The sequence below is a fragment of the Prinia subflava genome, chromosome 1, assembly GCF_021018805.1.
Source record: "Prinia subflava isolate CZ2003 ecotype Zambia chromosome 1, Cam_Psub_1.2, whole genome shotgun sequence".
In the NCBI taxonomy this organism is placed as follows: domain Eukaryota; kingdom Metazoa; phylum Chordata; class Aves; order Passeriformes; family Cisticolidae; genus Prinia; species Prinia subflava.
Genome location: NC_086247.1, coordinates 31,265,587 through 31,287,684, shown reverse-complemented (window position 1 = coordinate 31,287,684; position 22,098 = coordinate 31,265,587). Strand labels below are relative to the sequence as shown.

General features: G+C 36.0%; 1 protein-coding gene across 4 annotated transcripts in view; it reads left to right on the top strand.

Annotated features, from left to right (window-relative positions):
• Nucleotides 1-22,098, top strand: part of HNF4G (hepatocyte nuclear factor 4 gamma) — a 61,272-nt gene that overhangs the window by 24,109 nt on the left and 15,065 nt on the right. For 2 of the 4 annotated variants that reach the window (XM_063392242.1, XM_063392251.1), the window contains exons 2-4: nt 759-861; nt 18,318-18,486; nt 20,254-20,348. In XM_063392242.1, coding sequence (XP_063248312.1) covers nt 18,341-18,486; nt 20,254-20,348 — 241 coding nt within the window. In that variant the 5' untranslated portion in view covers nt 759-861; nt 18,318-18,340. Of the gene's footprint in view, nt 1-758; nt 862-2,946; nt 3,220-18,317; nt 18,487-20,253; nt 20,349-22,098 lie in introns of those variants that run through there. The other 2 variants (XM_063392272.1, XM_063392262.1) reach the window with 2 other exon arrangements.

Below are 22,098 nucleotides of genomic sequence, written 5' to 3'. Positions count from 1 at the left end.
TATATTTGAGGTGCAGAAAGCAAATTGTCTTTCAGAACTTTATAAGTGGCCAGTGCATATTTTGTTTGGATTTAAGAATTACTTATAAATGTATAGACTACAAATACATAAGAATGTATAGAATTAATAGGCAACATTGAAATAAATATATATAAAGCAATAAATAGGTAGTGAGTGCCTAGCTAAAGCTTAGCATATAAAAGTGCAGCTCACCCCACCCAAGAAAAGTCAGCAAGGCTGCAAGAGTTGTAAAGTAGTTCTCAAGGTTACTACAAAATGTCCCTTTGTTTCTTTCATGCCTTCATCCTTTTTGAAATGCTGTGCACATAGTCAAATTAAATTTGTTTTTCTTTCAGGCTTTTCTACTACAAATCCTATTTTACTATGTAGTTTACCCAGTTTACCTAAACATTAGTCATCCAAAGAGCAGGGGATCTTTTATTCATATGTTTCTGTGTCAACAGAACCACCGTCTTAAAAATCATTTTGTCTTGTATTCCCTATATGTAATCCATCCAGATAGTATTTCAAGACATTGTATAAATTCTATGCTTTTTTACTCTACAAGTGGGAGAAAATCTGGCATCAACATTGTCTGATGACTTAAGCATTTTCTTTAATCTTCAGAAATGCCTTTATGCTTTGAATGAAAGCACTGTATTCTCAACCTTTATAATCCAAATAAGAATTTTATTTAGGAGCATAGTTGGTTTGTGCTGCAGGTATCTCAGCATTTATTTTACTCTTCTTGGCTGCAGGTATTACCTAGAAATAAGGATGGAAACACAGCCTAGGAAGTCAGCCTTTCCTCATCTGTGTATGAAGAACTGAAGTGTCTGTGCTTTGTTTTCTTTTTTGAATGTAAGTAAAGTTCTGCTGCATGCTTCACTAACCTCCTTGCTTGCTAGAGACTATGTCATCACCTGATCTGTTTCAGCATGCCTCTCACTCAGAAACTGATGGCCATTTAGAGTTATGAAGATCATGTGTTTCTGGAAGCCCTATAAATACCTATGGAATTGGAGAAAATGGTGGTAGGTTGGTGGAAGATATGCACACCCCAAAAATTTTTGCTGAATTGTACCATTATTTTGTCCACCCAAGGCTGTATGTGCTCCTCATCAGGCAGTTGTTCTCTCATCATATTTTATAATTTTCTCCAGTTCAGATTTTCCAATATCCTTAGGGGAAAAGTTGGAAGACCTGTGAGCACTAGTTACTTCATTATTTTATTTATTGGTATGCTTTAGTCAGCTAATTAAGGACTTTACAACTCCAACATGTATTGACCATGAAGATCTTACACTTGAAAGCTGATGATTTTTTCTACTGATTTAATTAGACTTTGAATGATCAGAGATTCTTCCATTCTGGACCTTAAATATACATCACTTGAAAAAATATTCTTCCCCTTTCTACTTGTTAAGTGAATTCTACCTTGAGTGTTTTCCTCTGTCCCCCAGTGAGCTCCATGATTCTTGTTCCTTCCTACTCAGCAGCAACTTGTGTTTTGAATTCAGTCCCACTTGGTTCATCATGATGATTTTTTTGTGAATTTTTCATGTTTAATAACACTACTGCTCAATTTGTGCAAACATCTTTTGGACTTGTTTGAATTTGATTTTCTGTCAAGGATAGTTCCAAAGAAGAGAAAATGATGGGCAGAGGAAATGATGCTGGTGTATATCTTATTTGCAATTCTAATAACAGCTTTGTGAATTTGAACACATTAGTAAAGAGCACTTCATTCAAGTGCATATTACCACAGAACTTGCTAAACATGCTTAAGAATAATGCTATTTCAATCTGGGCAAATTAGATGAATAACATAATTTACAGCACTTGTTAATTATGCATCAGATTAGTCACAGCATAATTCTGTTAATTGCTTATCACAATGAGGTTAACTTTCTGTCTATATTTCTTTAATTTTTAATTAGAATAATACACTTGATTTTTTTCACTGGACACTTTATAAAAAAATAGTCATGATGCAAATGTTCAGCATAATAAGACTAGAGGAGATCTCCTGAGTCACCAATTTGGCTAACATCACCATATAATACCTTTCATAAATTTCTCTCCATGTCTTAAAACCAGTTAGGTTCCTTGCCTCTGATGCCCAAATGGAGGAGGTTTGTTGCAGTGCCATAACCCTGACACATTTAGAAGCTTTCCACTTAGCAGCCTCAAATTTATTCCTTTGTTCTTATGGCAGAACTGTTTTATTGTCTAAATAAGTTTTTTCCCTATGTAGCTCACAGCACATGATTTATTTGTAGAATAAACTCCCTCTCACTTTTCCCTGAGATGGGCAAACCAACTCCTTTTAGTCTCCTTCAGTAAGATCTACATTCTCGTGCCCTGAACATGGCTGGCAAGCCATTAGTGCTCTTTAATTCCAGCTGTAATGGCAGCTTTTAACTCCACTTCTTGCCTAGATGGAACCAGAAATGCCATTCACTGTCAGATGAATGATAGAAGGAGGTGTTGGTGAGTCTGCTGGCTGTAGGAAATGAGTCCAGAAGTGATTGGTGGCTTCTTATTCTGGTTAAATTAACAGATATGGCAGTGTCTTAATTACAGCTGTTTGAGACAGCAAAGTCAAATTTTTCAAACCAAGTCAACTGTGGTAATTTTATTTATGTATACACCTGAAAAATAGGGAGTGCTATTAATGCTAGTAATTTAGCCTGGGCAGGCTAGAAAGCTGTTATGATTCTTAAGGAATAAAAATTTCATTGAGAATTGTGATACTGGGAAACAACTGGAGAACAATCCTATGCTGGGGAGAGAATTAGAGGAGTAGCTGGGAAAAAAACTGTGGTGTGAAGAGCCAAAGAGTTTTGATAGCAGCAAGCAGAACATGACCCAGCAGTGAATCCCAGGAGAGGAGGGCCAACAGCATCCTGGGCTGTATTAGCACATCTCATGGAAATTATTACTTCCTTTTACTCAGCACTTGTTAGATGACATCTAAAATGGTGAATCAATTGCCCACTCACTCCTTCTTTCTGTGAGGAAATAAATGGATCGACTGAAGAAAGTTCAGTGGAGGCCACCAAGATGGTAAAGGGGCTGACACACCTGACTAGCTGAGGACAAGCTAATGGACCAGAGTCATTTCAGCCCAGAGATGGCTTTGTGGGAGAGACCCTCACAGCAGCCTCTGGTACCTCAGGGCTGTTTGTGGAAAGACGGACTTTCACTGTGGTGCAGGTAAGAGGGCTGTGATGGCTAAGAGCACTAGAAGACTATAGATGTAAGTTGAAATAGAAGTATTTCAGGCTGAATGTAAGGAGAAAAATTCCCACTGTGAGAACCAGGGGACACCAGGTCCAGTAGGAAAACAGAGTGCCCAGAGAGGTTAGGCAGTCTCCAATCTTCAAAGTACTCTTGGATATGAGTTTTTTAAGCCCTTAGCAAGCTGGTGTGACCTGCATCGAGAAGAAAGTTGAACCTGATGATCTCCTGAGAACCCTGAAGTAAAGAATTAAGAATGTGTTTAAGATTCCTTATGTCCATAGTAGTATTTGATACAGTTCCTTATTTTGAACTCATAAAACTTGCTAATGGATGTTATACAAATACCCAGTCATTTAGTTCTCTCATGTATCTCTTCTTTCTTGACTGGGTTTTATATTCAGTTCCCTTTCAGAAAATAACTCTGAAAGTAATATTTACATTTTAATTTTAATCTTTATCTTTATCTTTATCTTTATCTTTATCTTTATCTTTATCTTTATCTTTATCTTTATCTTTATCTTTATCTTTATCTTTATCTTTATCTTTATCTTTATCTTTATCTTTATCTTTATCTTTATCTTTATCTTTATCTTTATCTTTATCCTTTTCTTTCTCTTTTCCCTTTTCTTTCTTTTTCCTTTTCTTCTTTTTCCTTCACTTCAAAACAGTGTAATACAGCAATCTGCTACAATACTACTTTAGTAATTTTAATTCACTTAAATCTTGGAAATTAGCAAAGAGCCCAGCAGGCTGTTTCACATTTGAGTATTTGTTTTTCTCTCCTAAATAATGAAAAATATTACTTCACTTATGTAAAATCAAACTGGTTACATTAAAGATTGTCTTCATGTTTTGTTTAGTATTTAGTATTTTTAGTATTCAATGATTGTGAACACTCTAGGTTCCTAAAGTAATTACTTCTGCCACATTTCCTAGGAATGGTTGGTTTTCAGATATTTTTGTTCCTTTCACGATAGTAATAGTACTGTAGTTTTGATTCTTTATTTTCCCCCAAGAACGCCATGTAGCTCAAATGAGACAAGTCACATCAGTTTTCAACTGGAAAATGTTATGATGTTTCCTGTCCCTCAGATTTATTATGTGTAAAAAAAGTAAGTGTAACAAAGGAGTTCCAGTGTTGTTTAGAGTTTCACTTACTCAAAAGCCCAAGCCCATCAAGAAGTGCCATCTTGATTAGACCAAGCAGGAATTTCACTTCAAACAGCCAACACTGCTATTCTTTTTGCTTCAGCTGTTATGTTGTTGATAGATTTAGCATTCAGACACTACAACTGCTGGACTCTGACTGTAGACCTTACATCACCTTAAAAAGAAAATCATATTAGTCCTATTTTCCCACTCACCTGCAGATTCTGGAAGTTTTAAATAGCTTTTTCATTGTGTGTGTATTCTACTTTAATATAAATAGGATATACCCAGTAGTGAAATTTCATCACCTAAGTGAAGTCATCTTTGTTTCCTCGAATACAGCTGCAACTGACTCAGCTTTCCAGATGCCTAAACAAATAGTTCTTTTTGATTAGGACAGCCTTTTTTACTGTTTCTTTTTTGAACTTGAGGGACTACATTTTCACAGGAAGTTATTTCTGCCATTCTTGTAAATCAGATAGGAGTATTTAAATACTAATGTGTTTTAAATGCCAATTTATTAACAGAACTCACTTAGCAAAAGTGGACTGTCACCTTAGATATTTTCTCACGTGTCTAGTTAAAGCAATGTTATCTAGAAGGCTAATCAATTTTAGGTGTTGTCAGGGTATTTAATCAGTAGCAAGTACAGTTTACAGCTGTTTTTTCTCCTTAATCAGACATAAAGATGTATATCTTTACTACATTGTTCTAAAGAAAACTCCAAAGCTTTGGAATGCAGCAACTTTTATGTGTCTTCGGAAATAAATTTAACAAATCTTCTGTGATTTCTCCTTTTTATCAAAATAGAGTGTAGCTTTGAGAAGGCAGCTTAACTTGAAGCTGTTCCTGTGACTGTGTGTGCGTCACAGTCCTGGCCCCAGGGGATGCATCAGAGCAGTGTCCCAGCAAAGTGGGCAAGTGACCCGTGTCTTCTGCATGCCTTGTATTTCTGGTTGTCAGGCCAGATGAGGTATCAGCAAGGAAAAGAACCTGTGCTTAGCGTACCTTCTGAAGAAAATTATAGTCCTGTCCTTTGGTTGTGGAGATTTTAGATGCCCATTCACAAACCAGGATTGCAGGCAAGACCATGCAGTACAACTGTCCCCCATTTAGATATAATAACTTAATGTTTCCTTTGTTGTTTTCTGAGGAATGTTCTTCATCTAGCTTATTTTTAGTTTGATTTTCAAGTCTGATTCTGTTAATCCTCAAATAATATAATGCATCATTTTATGATTTTGTACATTGCCATTTTTGTGATGTTGGCTGACTTTTCTTGAAGCTCATGTCCTCTGAAATATATTTTACGTTGGTGACAACATTAATTATTGAACTAGAACATAAATTTTTTTTTTTTTTAAGATATCAAGGATGTTTTTCCTGGTATTTTTAGTAACTGTAGCAGTTGTGCTATATGATATATTTTCAGTTTTGAGAACATGTTCCAGTGGAAAGTGTAGGAGGTAGGTCTCCATCCAGGCTCTCCACCTTCAGCTCTCTTCTCAGTTTTTAGGGAGTCATTTGTGTAGATTCACCTCACCTAACTCTTGGTGTTGCAGTTGTTTGAGCACTTTAGTTAGACAACCTGTGGGAATAAATAGAGGTGATTCAGTTCAACCTCCCATTAAAGATAAGTTTGAGGAATCTGTTTAGTTGTGCCTGTTTCTGATCATTATACACAAAGGGAATTGAATGTTTGGTTTGTGTGCAGGCAACTATATTGTAGGCACGTGGACTCAAGTGTTGTAAACACTATCTTTAGTTGTCCTTTGCCTCATTTCTCTGTTTATTAAAAGGGGCTATAGTTTTTGCCTCTCTCACAGATGGGGAAATAATGTTACTGATTACAAAATTCTGAGATAAAATGATGGAGCCTTCCTGCATGGATACATTTAAATTAAGGAATACAGCCATATAGATGTTGTTCAGGTCCAGAAAATCCATGCAGACCCAACTGTTATCTATAATATCGGAGGTAAACTTTATCATGTAACCTACATTACTGCAGCTACACATAATTTTTCACATTTTATCTTGATGACTTGCATTGTGTTTTATGCATAGCTGCACTTACAACCATTTCTCAAAGGTTCTTCTTACCTCTTCTCAAGACAAAGACTAATTAAAACTTTTTTAGACCACTTCTCTCTTATCTGCCATGTCAGTGAATTTTTTCTGCTCAGCTCAATCAGTGTTCTGGCTTCATTAGTTGAAAGAAATGCAGCCTAATTATTTTCTAATAATTATCATCAGCTTTTAAAATGGACTTCTACTGATTGTGTTAAAATCACAGTTTAAAATCTGTTGAGAGCATATATATCTGTAGTTCTGTGACGTCACAGTATTTAGTATTTTGTTCCTACCTGGGAACACACCTGACCTGCTAAAATTAAAGAGATAACCACTGGCCAATTGGTGCCAATTGAGTGTCTGGATGTGTACAGCAAAGCAAAGACTTGAGCTCTTTCTCCAGAAGATTCTGCTTTGTGTTCACTGGGATCTGAATTTGCTGTGTTTGGAGTATAGATGCCTCTGCCAATAAAGATGTCAGGTGTCCTTGACCTTCAGACAGAATTGTTTGAATTTTCAAGAAGATACTGTTGTCAGTTGATGTCTGGTAAAAGCAAGAATTACTTTGTTCTCTTAAGAAATATAATGTATTAATTTTAGGGCAAAGGCTTCAGGAAGACCTTATAGCAGGCTTTCAGTACCTGAAGGTGTGCTACAAGAAGGCTGGAGAGGGATTTTTTGCAAGGGCATGCAGTGACACGACAAGGAGGAAAGGATTGAAACTGAAAGACAGGGGGTTTACACTGGACAGTAGGAAGAAATTCTTTACTATGAGGATGGTGAGACACTGGAAGAGGTTGTCCAGAGAAGTTGTGGATGCCTCATCCCAGGAAGAGTTCAAGGTCAGGCTGGGTGGAACTTTGAACAACTTGGTCTTGTGGAAGGTGTCCCTGGCCATGGCAGAGGAGTTGGAACAAGGTGACTTTTAAGGTCTTTTTCAACCCTAATCATTCTATGGCTTTATGACAATCAGGATGTTGTACATACATGCCTTCCTAGGCTGTGAGTTGTTCTAAAAAAAATTTTTTTTATGCATAAAATGAAGTTATTTTGATACTCTAAAGAGCTGATCTGAAATATGGTCAAAACAGAGAATATACCTTTATGCTTTCTCATTGTTCTTTTGTTAGGGAGTATTTGAAGTTTTTGTTTGTTTGTCATAGTTTCACTCTAAACTGATAATCTTAAATATGTTCTGAACTTCTCATTAACTCATTTTTGTAACAATAGTAATTAGAGAACTTGTTAAGCTAAGCATAACCATGCTCGTGTCTTGGAAGAGTTAAATTGAGTGTGTTGACACAACGTTCCTTCTGCAGGAATGTGATGAGTCAGCTTAGGCTGTAGTTAAAAATTTTAATTTTAGACAGAGTAACTGAAAAGAATGGCACTTGTCTGACTATTCATTTATTTAATTAGCCTTTTACGTAGGACTAAGAGTTATATAGTCACTAACATGGGCAGAAGTGTACTGAGTTTGTTTTGAAATGTTATGTAGAATACATAACTCATTCAGCAGGGGATAGAATATAGAAATTAGAATACTTACTATGACTAATTGATCACAAAGAAAAGAAAGATTCCAGGCAAGCTGGAAAAACGAATACCAAACAAACCTTGCCTTGATACTGGTTAACCTCTTTTTGAACTCTTTTATTGTGTATGACAAAGGCAAGCGTGTTTATCTGTGGAAAAAAAATTCTCATTATATGGTATTTCTAAGATAACTGTGGGTAAATTGTAAGTTAATTTTATCTAACTAGCTATATAAAACATTGTTTACAAGCGAGTTTGCATAAAACCTGCCAAGAAGGCTTATTAAGAAATTACTAATCACCTGGGGATGACTGAACAGGAGTGCTTAGTCTTACTTATCAGTAGCATGATGGTTTGGTTTTATCTTATGCCTGAACTCTTTCCTCTTTTCTTCTCATTTCACTCTGCTCTTCAGGACAACTCTCTGATTAATTTTCCTGTGTGTAGCAGAAAATAATAAGTTACCTGATTTAAGAAAATAATTAACAAGCGTATCCAGTCATTTAACTGTACCTCAGCAATTCTCACCACAAAATTCTATGCCACAAAAATCCTTTAAGCCTTCTAAATGATCAACACTTCATGGCTACGGTGACTTTTCAAGAATAAAATGAACGAAAGAATATTAAGTTAAAATAGAATTATTAAGTTCTAAAGTCTACCTAATAGTAATTCACATGCCTAACAGCAAACCTAATCTGTTCCAATGTAAAAACTATCCTGATTTTTATCCTTCCTCCCCATAAATATGCATAATTTTTTAGTAGTGCCTGCTAACCTCAGATAGGGTTAGCCAATCTACTGATAATCTGGATGCAAAGCAGGCACAGAAATGGTTTGAACTGGCAAAATACAAAGTTGCTATTAGTCTGTGGGGAGAATCTAGGACATGGACAATACAATATGAAGAATTACTAAGAATCTGTGTGTAGACGGGAGAGCTTCCCCCTGTCAGATTAATTTTTGTAGATATACTCAGTGATAATTCAAAAGGCAAATTCAGCTATAACAAAAATACTGACAATAAGTTCCTGTGTGTACATACTTCTATATAAACATATGTGTACATAAAACAAGATTTTAAATCTGTATAACATCTGATATTTATATGACTTGCAGCCTACTGTGAACATTCTCCTGGATTGGCTAGGTATTCTGTGTCCTCAGTCTTTACTGCCTAACCCTTGTATCTGACATACTGTGTTCTGACCGAATAGAAAATATTAGGATACACTAGACTAGACAAGTTTGGAAAAGAATAGAAGGTTTAAGTTGAAAGTGACTTACAACAGCTATCTAGTCCAACAGCCTGACCAAATCATCGCAAATTAAAACCTCAATGAGCATTGTCCAAGTGCCTCTTTGACACTGGCAGGCTTGGGGCACTGTTTCTCTAGGAAACATCTTTCATGTTTGACCACCCTCTGGTAAAAAAAAAAAAAAAATCTTGCCAATGTCCACTCTAAACCTCTCCTGACACAACTTTGAATCATTCCCATTCAGCCTATCTCTGGATATAAGGGAGATCAGCATTTCCATCCTTCTCCACTTCCTGTCTTCAAAAAGCTGTAGAGAGAAATGAAGGCACCGCTCAGCCTCCTTTTTGAGTGACTGTCTTCAAACTTCTACTTCATTATTGCTCATCCTTCTAAATCTTCCCATAAAAACATGCTACTTCAACTGGCATCATCATGGCCTTGACTCTTCTGTACCCTGACACCATTCTGTCCCTCAGTGCAGCTGCAGCTAGCTGTTGACATTTAGTGATGGCCCAGAATGCAATGGTCCATGTTTGACTCTTGGCTATGAGATGGCTTTTCCTCAAATATTTCCTACTGGTGGTATTATTTGCTGGATGGCTGTCACACCAAGGGCTTTGCTAAAACGTTGACAAACAGTAGCATGGGACATCTGCAAAATGAAGAAGATACTGTCAATAATTTTGCTCTGTGAAGACTGTGAGTGAATACAATGTGAGAATCATCCTCAAAACACCTCTCTGTTAAAGAGAGAACACAACAAAGGGTTTATGACGTGCAATGTCTCCTACACCTTGTGAGATGCTACCCAGGTCACTCATTGATGGATGTCTGCATGTGTAAGTGCTAAATGAAATCAGATAAACCAGATAGTTTTGCCTACCTTCAGCCCTAAAATTATCCTGCAGCAACTATTCTGCAGGCTCAAAATATTTTAGAGCTTTCATACTCCTTTGATATTTCCCCTCAGCTACTGACAGGGCAAACACCAAAGTGGATGCAAGTTTAAAATTGTAGATTGCTCATCAAAGAATTTGGAGTAATAGATCTTTCACTCAGCTTTGAAACTATGATGTAGATTACTCACTGACATCTTAAAAACTATTTGGGGATTATTTCAAGCTCTAAAGAGTGCTGTAGGGTGGATCCATAGTATTTGACAAATCAGACACTGGGTATGTTTTTTGTTTTTTATGTTTATTCACTTTCATGACCGTTGAAGTTATAACCGGTTGTTCTGAAAGATGAATAATATTTTAAGCCAAAAACTTAAATATGAAGACAATCAGATCTCACAATAATTGTCTGTTACCTGTAATGCCAAAATGAAAAAACAAACAAACAAACAAACAAACAAACAAAACAAAAACCAAAAAAATCCAACCCTCAATATAATTTATAAAAGAAAGCTATATATGCTATATTTTAGGGTGGAGCTCAACATAAAGAATGACCAATTTAACTGAAAAAAGAGGCAAATTCAATATGTGCAAGAATCTCCTTTCTGTAGAATGCCTGGGGTGGTCTAAGTGTCTAAAAATGTGAGTAATGAAAACAGGCTTACCCTGGATTTCCCACAAAGATCTGTACTTCAGTTTCACCTGGCATGATTTGTTGCAGCTAATCTTACCACCTTGCCTAATAAGTGTGCCATGAAAACCTGTTATTCAGTTCTGGTACTGCTTTTCTAGTGTTTTGTTTAACCACTATATTTTTTAGGAGAAAGTAAAAAATCTTAAGTGCCATAAATTTACTTGTTGAAGATGATAGTTGGTGCTGGGTTTGAGTAGTATGAGATGATGCCTTTGATCGCCTTGGTGCAAGCCTTTGTGCTATATATTTATTCTTATGATTCATAAATTCTGAAAAATCCTTTCACATTAACCAGATCAAAGGCAACTTTATCCTTGTTTGGCTCTGAAATTTTTTGGGGGGAGAAGGGGGCATGTCAACACTACAAGTCTTGCTGTAATATCTTAGAGTTGTAGAGGACTGTAGTCGTGTTTCCATCATGTTACTTACATGTCAAGCAAAAAGTTTGAAACGTTATAATTTCATGTTTTAGAATACAGGCGAACATTTTCCAGTCATTACTCATGGACTATTTATGAAGCACTTGGGGTGGGTGTCAGCAGGGCTGATTTGAAGGTGACTAGCAGTGTTCTCCCTGGCACTGAGGGTGTGTTCCAGGAGAGGGAAACTCAGTCTGTGGTATTATATGGGTGTGTACCTTTGTAAGCCAAAGATGAGATTGCCCATGGGTGTGCAGAAATTTTCACACTGCTTCCTGGGTAGCAAGCTTTTGCAAATAAACTCTCTGGCTTGGAGGTCTTTGAGTTGACTGTAGTAAGGAGGCATTCTGGCCCAGCTCATATTGTTTCTTTAGGGTTTTTTAGTATGGCCTCAATGCATACACTATCCTACATGTGCCAGCTATCAAGAGGAGATACAGATCTAAATGTGTGTTTTGCCAGCATTCTGGATAAATATGACAGGTTATTCACAAAAACAGGATGCCTTCCAAGTATGTCCACCACAACTCACTGTACTTGCAAAGCCAGAAATAGAGTGAAGGTGTGTGCTTATCCAGAATACATGGGAAACAACAAAAAGAAATACCTTTGAGTTAACACTTTTTTTCTGGCAATCTACATTTCTTGCTGAGCTAGAAAGGTGAAAGGTCATATTTATACTTACTAAAAGAAAAAAGGAAAAAAAAAAGAGAAAAACAAAACTGTTTCAGTGGTGATAGAAGTTTGAGATTTGCTTTTATTTTCAGGAAGACTTTTATGGAAATAACCTTGATTTTATTAGGTTGTGCTGTATTTTATGCCATAGTCAGAAAGAATGATTACATTTAATATGGAGAGCTGAACAATTAACAGAGTTAATAGTCTTAAAGATAAGATAGGAATGCTTTCTGCATGTGATCCTGAGGTCATCAGATTTAAAGAAAAAAAAGCAAGAAAACCACATGAACAAAGGCATTATTGTGTAGCTTTCTCTTCACAATTGCTGCAAAATTTACTTTGACAAGTTATTTCTTACTCAAATTTACATTATCACTTATCTCAAAGAAGTGCTTAGCAGTTTGACTAATTACACAGTTTTAAAACTTGCTGCTTACCTTAGGCTGGTATTTCTTGGCTGTCAGTAGTAGATGACTTGACTTAGACTATTTTACACTACAAGCTGCAGTGTTGTTCAGAATTTGAAAAACAGTGCAGGTGTCCAATATGAAAAGAAATCTGCTGTGTGGGAGCCTGAATACTAGTGAACAGTGTAAAGCTTGAACTGACATAAGACCAAAAGCTGTTCATCATTAGCTTCTTTCGTCAGCTGCTGTAATTCCAGGGCTGCATTCTAATCCACCTAACGCTGAATGAAAACATATTAATATTTTACCACCATGATTTAGTATACATTAATTGTTCATGATGTGCTTCATGATACCAAAAATCCCCCAGAAAGCACATTTTTATGAGTGCAAGATTTGACTGTAAGAAGTTTCCTTAGCAAAACATGAAAAAATAGTATAAAGAATGTCTTTCCTATAGCGTACATTTTTCCATATTAAAAAATCAATTGAAATGAGTTTTTATATGACAGACGTATGAAGGGTCAATTCATTCCCTCTCTTTAGCAGTCACTAAGGGACCTGTTTTGGCAGCATTGAAGAAGTTCTGCTAATAGCAGAGGGAATAGCAGGATTTGATCATGTCATACATGATATCTTCCATCTTCCATTCATTCCCTTATTTTAAATTTACTTATATGCCAGAATGTTTTCAGGACTGGCATTTTGAAATAAAAAATATGCAACAGATATGTTTGTAAGCATCTGGTTTGGGTATTAAAGAGACAGATAATATTTATAGAACATATTATCAGAAAGTGTACACTGAAGAACAATAGATAATTCTAGTTAATCTGTAAGCCTTTTTATATTATGCTAGGTAGCATATTAAGGTAATGAATCATTTTTATGCAACTAATAATTAGTTTTATATCAAATACTATACAAATACAACAAATTATTGTATCAAATACAACAAATTTTGCTACAGAAGAAACTTTTCAAACTGAGCCATCAGGTAATACAAAATTATTCCATCTCATGATGAAATTACAGTGATGTACTAAACAATATTGGCTGTCAACAAATAGCTTTTCATCAATCTTAATTTAATAAATTTCTTTAAGTAAAAACAAGAAATGTTAGATGTGTTTAAAAACTGTGAAACCTTGTACACTTCCAGTGCTGTGAAGTGACACTTTCTGAGTAATTTTTTCCATGATTGTAGGCAGTAAATAGTCTAAAATTCCAGTCATATTCTTAAATATCTTCTAAATTGCAGTTTTTTGTATTGTTTGTCTTCTGTCATGTATAGGAAGTATTTGTAGTCATGTCAGTTGCTCGTTTTAAGAAGTAACTTTTGCAGCTTTTGATATCTCATTAAATGTAATAATGGATGAATAGTTTAAAGTGAATAGGAGTAGGTTGAAAACTACAGTCCCTGTGGAGACCCTCCAAAATCTGAGAATTTGTGCAAGCAGTAACACAACTGTAAATATGCTTTGGTTCAGGGGTAGGTCTGTGAATAATACAAGAATCCTCTTGTCATAATTATGTTACTGGGCTCTCTAGAGGAGAAGAACTGGCCTGAGACTGCATCTGCATGTCCACAAGGAGACAGGATGATTTGTGACTCTCAGGTAACTCTGGGGACATGGATATTAGAAAGATGAAATTTGAGAAGCTTTTTTTTTCAAAGTTATTTAATGTAAATTTGTCTTCTTCATTGGTAACTTGTTTGTCATAAATTGCTTTTAAAAATATGTCTTTATTTGTTTATTTATTTATTTAATCAATGAGTTGGTTATGGTGCCCTTTTACAGCTACTTCTACTGAGAAGGAACTGCAGACGCTTTTCCATTCAAATATGCATTTCAATGCTGTATATACAGTTACTAGGTCTTGTTAATTAGGCATAAACTGGGTAGTTTTCCTGTATGTGTAATGTTTATATGCAACTGTTTTTCAGTAGTGTAAAGGGTAGTTTTCTGTAAAGAATGTATTGAGAATAATACCATTTGAAGTTCTGCTATCCAACATTTGAAAGCACCAGATTAGCAAGTGAAATTCTGCTGTTCAGCTATATATTTGGCACAGATTCAAACAGCTTTACAGGAAGGTTTTTAACTGGGTTTGTACACACCATGTCTACCAACTGATGAGCTGTGGACCTACCCAGAGATTGTTTCATTACAGAGAAAGTGATTAATATTTCTTTTCCTCCTGTTCATCTGAATGGTACTTGGAAATGCCATGCAGCCATCATATCTTGTATGAAGGAGGGTTAGAGCAGCAAGCCACTGTCTGAGAGGCTGCAGGGTACAGTGCCTGGAGCCATTGCAACAGCACAGTGTGTGATGGAGGGGATTTATGAATGGTCTTGCTGCAGACTTGTGTGACTTGAAGCCTGCTGAAGGATGCCTACAGACCTAGGTCATTGCCAGTGGAAAAGAACACTACCAGCTGTAAAATGGGAGATTTTACAGCTGTCTTTTAAAATATGTAGGTGGGTGATTTGGGTATAGTTTGAGATAGTCCATAATCATATCCCATTTCCTTATTGTCCTGACATGAACAGAGAACAAAATGGCATATGAACTTACAGCTCTACGTAGAACAACCAGAGCAGTTTGTTTAGAACTGATTGTACCACACATTGACAACAAAATGTGCAGCAAAGCTTAAGGGATAGGAAGCTTCCTGCGTGCGCGTCCTTGGGCTCGTGCAAGAATTGGAACCAATGCAACTCCTGATAAGATTATTCCAAAAAGCATTCCAAGATTATCAGAAAGGTTGCACTGTATCATAAAAGAAAAAAAATACCCAGGTAAAATACAGCATGCAGAAGCAGTTTTCCAGCTCCTCCCATTGCTGCACGTAAGTGACACAGTTATAGTTAACTTTGGATTATCAATCACTGTGAAACAGAATGGGAAGGTTGTACATTTGAACAACTTTTCCAGTGCTTTTGCATTCAATGATGCGGCTCTCAGAACCACTACTGGACATGGAAATGGCAAACTACAGTGAAGTTTTAGATCCAACGTATACAGCACTGGAGTTTGAAACTATGCAGATTCTGTATAATGGCAATGGTGAGTTCTGCCCTGTGAGGCAAATACAAACTAGTTAACAGAGAAAGTGAAGTTTAGTAATGCTATGAGGTGTTAGTTAAATGTTTTATTAATGGAACATTTGGGGGTTGTTTTCAAACTACAGATCTGCTCTCTTACACTTCATCACTGACTCTGAGTTAGTAACATTATAATTCTTTAAGGAAAATAAAAGAGAGGTTATATATAATAAAGTAGCTGTACTGTCACCAGTCAGTTAATCAAAGGGAAAAAAATGGTCAATTCAGCAGTTGTTTTATTTACTGTAAGACAAATGAATAACTAGTATTGACAGTTTGGACATGGGAGTATATTTTGTATATAACTTTCAGAAGGAAAGGACAAAATTATCCAGAGGTTTGTGAAAAAAAGTAGCTACTGTTTCTTAATGCCTAATTTGTAATTGTTGTACTAATATTTTTTTATTTAAGTGTTAATCTAGCCTTTCTAGCTAAGTGTATATGTGCACAAGAGTGACTTTAAAAGAATCACATTGGCTTTCTAGAGGATAATGTTTAGTTCAGCAAAGGTATTTGCGTTTGGCTAATGTAATACTTTAGGCAGATTTTTTATATGAATTTTTTGAGGATTTTTGTCAATAATTTATGCTTGAAATAGAAAGCATACCATTTCATTCTGCCATCAATTACTGACAAAAAAAAAAGAAATGTGAATAAAATTATCAGGCAAGTTTAACTATTTAAAAATGGCTTTTCAAATCTTTTAGTACACTAAAAATGTTGGTTTATTGTGTCTTAAAGTATAATACATATGTATTTTAAAAGGCAGAACCAATATGTAGTGATTTGCATGAAAAATATTTAGTACCTGCATTTCCACATATTCCTGCCATCTAGAACCCAATTAAGTTTTTATTGTTGGGCTCTAAGTTTTATCTGAATTTCTGATATTAAATTACAGCAAGCTTAATAAACAGAAGGGTAGATTTGGTTATTGATTTAGGAAGAAAAAGCAGAACTTTATGTGCTAACTAAATTTGTAGCTGTCAACAATGATTATATAACTTTAGATGATTTCTTTGCCTTTTGTTCTAATATGGGTATTTCATTGGTCATCTGTTTTTTGCTGAATAGCCCCTTTTTGGATCTGTTAATGTTAAATAAAATGGGAAGGCAGATTATGGAGGTTGTGCTTGGTTGCATTATGTGTTGGTGATAGAGCTGGTTAAATTATCACTGTAAGTGATTAGCTTGAAAATTATTAGTTATCAAGTGCAGCCATTTTATATTTAGAGTTTGAGTTTAGCCTAAGTGTTTTCTTACAGCATTTTTAAAAACATTGTCTTGTTACAATGCTAGTTTGGAACTGAAAACTCCCCCTTAAGAACCTTCCTGTGTATCTTTTCTAGCTGTTAGGAACATTTAGACAAGTTTAACAAGCCACATTCAGACAGATTACACATTTCTGTTGAAATTAAAGAATTTTTCAACATCAGGTCAATTTTCTAGACATTTTGTTTCAGAATAATACCAAAGAAAATAAATATGCCCTTTTATATATATATATATATATATATATATATGCACAACCTATATTGCTGTGAAATATCTCATCATAACATTTAAATATTGTATTTCTAATTATTCTGCTATATGATGCAAAGTTACAGAGCTCCAAAAGAAAGATCTTATATTTTTCTAAAGCAATTCTGTAATCTAGTTTTAGAATAGTTTAATATTTTCCAGTCATGTCAATCCTAATTTTAAAATAAAATTTTTATGGAACTGAATTCTTATTTTGATGAACCAAATGAACCAAAAAAAAGAGATTTATTTTACTTAATAATTTTTAATGTAATTCCTATCAATTACAGCTCTGTAAAATGGAACAAAACAGAAAAGTTGCTTCTCTCTCTATGGAAAGAACTCTAACTTTTAATCTCTGTGGGACACAATGAAAATTCTATAGTGTATTTGTGTTTTACATTTCAGTTGGATCCATACAATATGAGTAATATTGTGTATCAATATTAACAGTTTTAGTGCTCATCCTGTATACTTTTCATGAACTTGACTTTTTAATTCATGTTTGCATATTTAATACATGTGGCATTCTTTTGTCTCCTGGAAAAAACAGCTACAAATGCTTAGGGTATGTTTTACTTCCATTTAAACAGAAACAAAACAGAAAAAGCTATTTTGCAGTTGTTTCTTTGAATATGTCTGTTAACATTGTGACTCAAAGAATAAATATATCTGGTTTGATTTCAGGTGAATTTATTCAGTAGTGTTTACCATATTCAGTGACTAATTGTTAATCACATAGCTAATAACCTGTGCAAGAAAAGATTGCGCCAGTGCTCCCATCAAAAATATCTTCAAGGAAATAACAGACAGTGCTCTTAGCATGTATTTTTGTTGTTTTGTTTGTTTGTTTGTTTTTAATTAGGTTGTACAAACCCTTTCTTTTTTGTTTCTTTTTTTAATGTCACAAATCTTTGTATAAGAGTTGCCAGCTATTGCCAGCTTGTATGAGAACTGATACATGAGAACTTTACCAATTACGACCTCTTTGTGCCAAAGTTCCTCTTCATGTTAGTAGGAATGTATGTGTGTAATTATAAATGCAGAAGTGCACTTTAATTTTTAACCCTTCCGCTGAAAAGAGTTTAGAACGCAATTATTTGTTGTCATGAACTTGATAAATTCTTTTAACATTTCTATCATTTTGAAAGTGTTCATGTCAGTAAGAACCAGATGTAATCAGATGGGTCATACTATATAAATCATAAGTGGCAATTAAAAGAGAAAAGGCCAGAAAATGCCTCTATTTAGATAAAACTTGCTCATGGGGTGGTTTTTGGAATCTCACCCATAACTATGTATCTTTCTTGTCTCTTGTCAGACAGTTCAGGAGAAGCTGTCAACATGAATGCTGCCGACAACGGGGTCAGTAGTCTCTGTGCAATATGTGGAGACCGGGCGACTGGAAAACATTATGGTGCTTCCAGCTGTGATGGATGCAAGGGGTTTTTTAGACGTAGCATAAGGAAAAACCACGTCTATTCATGCAGGTATTTCAAAAGTTCATCTAGAGACACTAAATTAACGAATTTAAGCAAAAATTATATTCTGACCTTAACAGAGTTTTCAAACTATGTCAGGGGATTTTCAGCTTTTCCTTAAGGAGTGCCATTTGATGTTGCACATTCCAGAAACTGTATTCCAGATGCTTGATGATATTGTTGATATCATTACATTACTGAGAAGCTGTTTCACTCTTTTATTTATGATTACAAGGGTCATCTCCTGGAAGAAAAAAAAAAAGGAAAAATGCTTATATTTTCACTGCAATGTGAAAACTGTAATTCTTAACTGTTTTCTAAAATTCTTTCCTTATGAAGGTAGTTTCTGAATAGAAAGTCTAAGATTTATGACTCTTGTTTTAAGGGCTGTACAAACACATCTGCACATATTCCCACTTGGTGTGACACACAGGTCTTTTGAACAGCCATTTCCCCCCATCTGTCTGAATGGCAATCTGTTAGTTTCCGAATGGTGTCCAAAATATCACGCTGCACCGTGTTTGATAAAATTGTCTGTGTAGGCTCAGGGCCATAAACTGTCCATTTTGAGTCATCATGAGCAAAATATATGGAAAACTCAATGAATTTGAACAAATCACTGAAGGGATGTATTGGTGTTTCATGTCAAGATTTTGGTAGTGATGGGGCTACAAAAGCAGATTCTTGTGAGAAGCTGTCAGAAGTGTCCCCTGTGTCTAGTGAATCCAATGCCAGCCAGCTCCAAGATGGTTAAAGCTGAGCCTATCAGCAATGGTGGTAGTGCCTCTGGGGATAACGCTTTTAAGGAGAAAATATAATTATTATGCAGAAAAAAAATTAGCAAGAGAAGAGTGAGAGTGTGAGAGAAGAATAGCTCTACAGACACCAAGGTCAGTGGACAAGGAGGGGGAGGAGGTGCTCTAAGTGCTGGAGCAAAGATTCTCCTGCAGCCCATGGTCCAGACCATGATGAGGCAGATGTTCCTGTGAAACCCATGGAAATCCACAGGGGAGCAGCCTGCAGCCCATGGAGGACCCCCTGCTGGAGGAGGTGAATGCCTGAAAGAAAGATGTGACCCCATGGGAAGACTGTGCAGCGGCAGGCTCCTGGCTGAACTTTTGGCCCCATGGAAGGAGGAGCCCGCTCTGGAGAAGGTTTTCTGGCAGGACTGTTGACCCCACAGGGGACCCATTACTGGAGCAGCCCAGTCCTAAAGGACTGCATGCTGTGGAAGACACCCATCCTGAAGCAGTTAATGAAGAACTAAGCCCATGGGAAGGACTAACACTGAAGAAGTTCTCGGAGAACTTTCTCTGTTGGGAGGGACCTGACAGTGGAGCAGGTGAAGACTGAGAGGAGTCTTCCCCTTGAGGAGGAAGCAGCAACAGAGATAACATCTGGTGAACTGACAGTAGCCCCCCTTCTGTGTCCCCCTGTGCCATGGCATGGGGTGATGACAAAACTTTTATAAGAATGGCTTGTTACTGGAAGTGCTGTTTCCTACACTCTTCTACACATATATTCCTAGAAAATACATATATTATTATACCCTGGAAAATATATTCTGCTCTTCTACACATATATTCCTGGGAAATTAGCAGGTATGAAACACCTCTGAAAACTGATTAATAAAGAAGAATAAGCAATGCAACTGAAGAAGAGAGTCTGTGGTTATAGACGTTGTTCTGGCAGGACAGATTAGTTGATTTTCTTCCTTGTAATCAGGGTGCTACTTTATTAATGCTTTATACATTTACCTTTTCTTGTCTCTGATAGATTCAGCCGACAATGTATTGTTGACAAGGACAAAAGGAATCAATGCAGATATTGTCGTTTAAAAAAGTGCTTTCGAGCAGGAATGAAAAAGGAAGGTAATGGAGTCATTTATTATTTGATATACAAAGAGAAAAAATCTGAATTAACTTTGAAATATAATGAAAGTTCTAAAGAGCTCTAGCAGTATAAATCAATGGAAAGTTTGCTACAATACCTTCCTAATGGGGAAGTGCTTTTATAACGAAGTGAAATATATATCTTCTAACTTTCAAGTGAGTAAACAGTTCTAGCACGTGGAACATTAGCAAGTCCATGAATTTAAAGTGAATGTGCAACTATTTGATTCATGAATTCTGGCACCAAAATTAATTGATATCTACATATTAAGCCATATGCTGGAATATTTCAAACCATGAGATTTTACTTAAAATGCTTACCAAATCTGAGTAATACAATCTCTATCTGCCCTAAGAAATGACAGGGTCAATTTACTGGTTCTTCCCTTAAATTTAAACATGTGAAGCATTTAAGCTAGCTTCACAAAGGACTGTGAATTTGAGAGAAGTAGTGAGAAGAGCAGTGGTAGCTGTCAATGGAGTGTCCACATTAACAAAAAATCTAATTTCCCTGGGGCTTAATGTAGGAAAATTGCTACTTATGCATCTCATTGACAGATATGAGAAACGTGTCATAGTGATTCTTCTGTCAAAGTGGAAGGACCAGATCACCACAGGAGCAGAGCAATAGGGAAAGAAGGGCAGTGCAAATATTAGAGGATTTTTTGGGGTTTTTTTTGTTTGTTTGTTTGGTTTTTTTTTTGTTTGTTTGTTTTTTTTTGTTTTGTTTTGTTTTGTTTTTTGTTTGCGCTGTTGTTTCAAGAATGATAATGATGTAGAGGAAAAGATGTCCTTACCTGCTTCAAATACACACTCAAAAGTGGTTTGTCACAAACTTTGCTACCTTTTTTTTGTTTGGAGCATGGTGCACCTCCTTGCAGGCCACTCTGAAATGTGAATGCTTAGTTACCTTGTAATGTGGCTATCATTCTTTTCCTCTGTACAGAGGAAGCTTTTTCTTTAAGTATCTATCCTTGATCACCTTGCTAGGGATCAAGTTATTGGTGTGAGATAAAATGGATTTTTCTCCTTGAAGCTGGATGGGGATATTCTAAACAGCATTACACAGGGTATGAAATAGGTTTGCCTGCTATTATGGATCTCCTTTAAGACACTTTGGCCTTTTGGAATTTGAGCCATTAAGTCAGTAACGTTATATATATGTTATCAATCTGATGTGAAGAAAGGGGAAGATCTGTGTATACACAGAAGCCCTAAAAGTTTTACAAATAGCAGAGCTTTACAGACTTTCAAAACCTGGAATTAAAGAACAGTTTATCTCAGAAAGGACATCTGGGATTCATCTACTTCAGCCCCCATTTAAACCAAGGCTGACATCTAGGTTCAGTCAGGATGCTTGGGACCCTCTCCAGACAGCTTTACACAAACCCTGAGAGGGGAGATTCAACAATCTCTCTCTCTGCAAGCACTTTCACGACTTGACCACCCTCATTGGGAAGGGTTTTTTCCTCATAACTAGTTAGAATATCTCTTACTGCAGTTAGGGTAGTGTCCATTGGGTCTTATTTTTCATTATGCACCTGAGAAGAATCTGGCTCCATTTTCTGTATGCTACAGAAATGAAGACTCTCACATCCATGTTGGTCCTCTTTTTTCCACATAAGCAAAAATACCTGTCTCTACTTCACCTTGTGCATCCTGCGGACTATATCTCCACAACCCTCTGCTGCACACTATCTAGTTTTCCATAATCTTACATGTGCTGGGG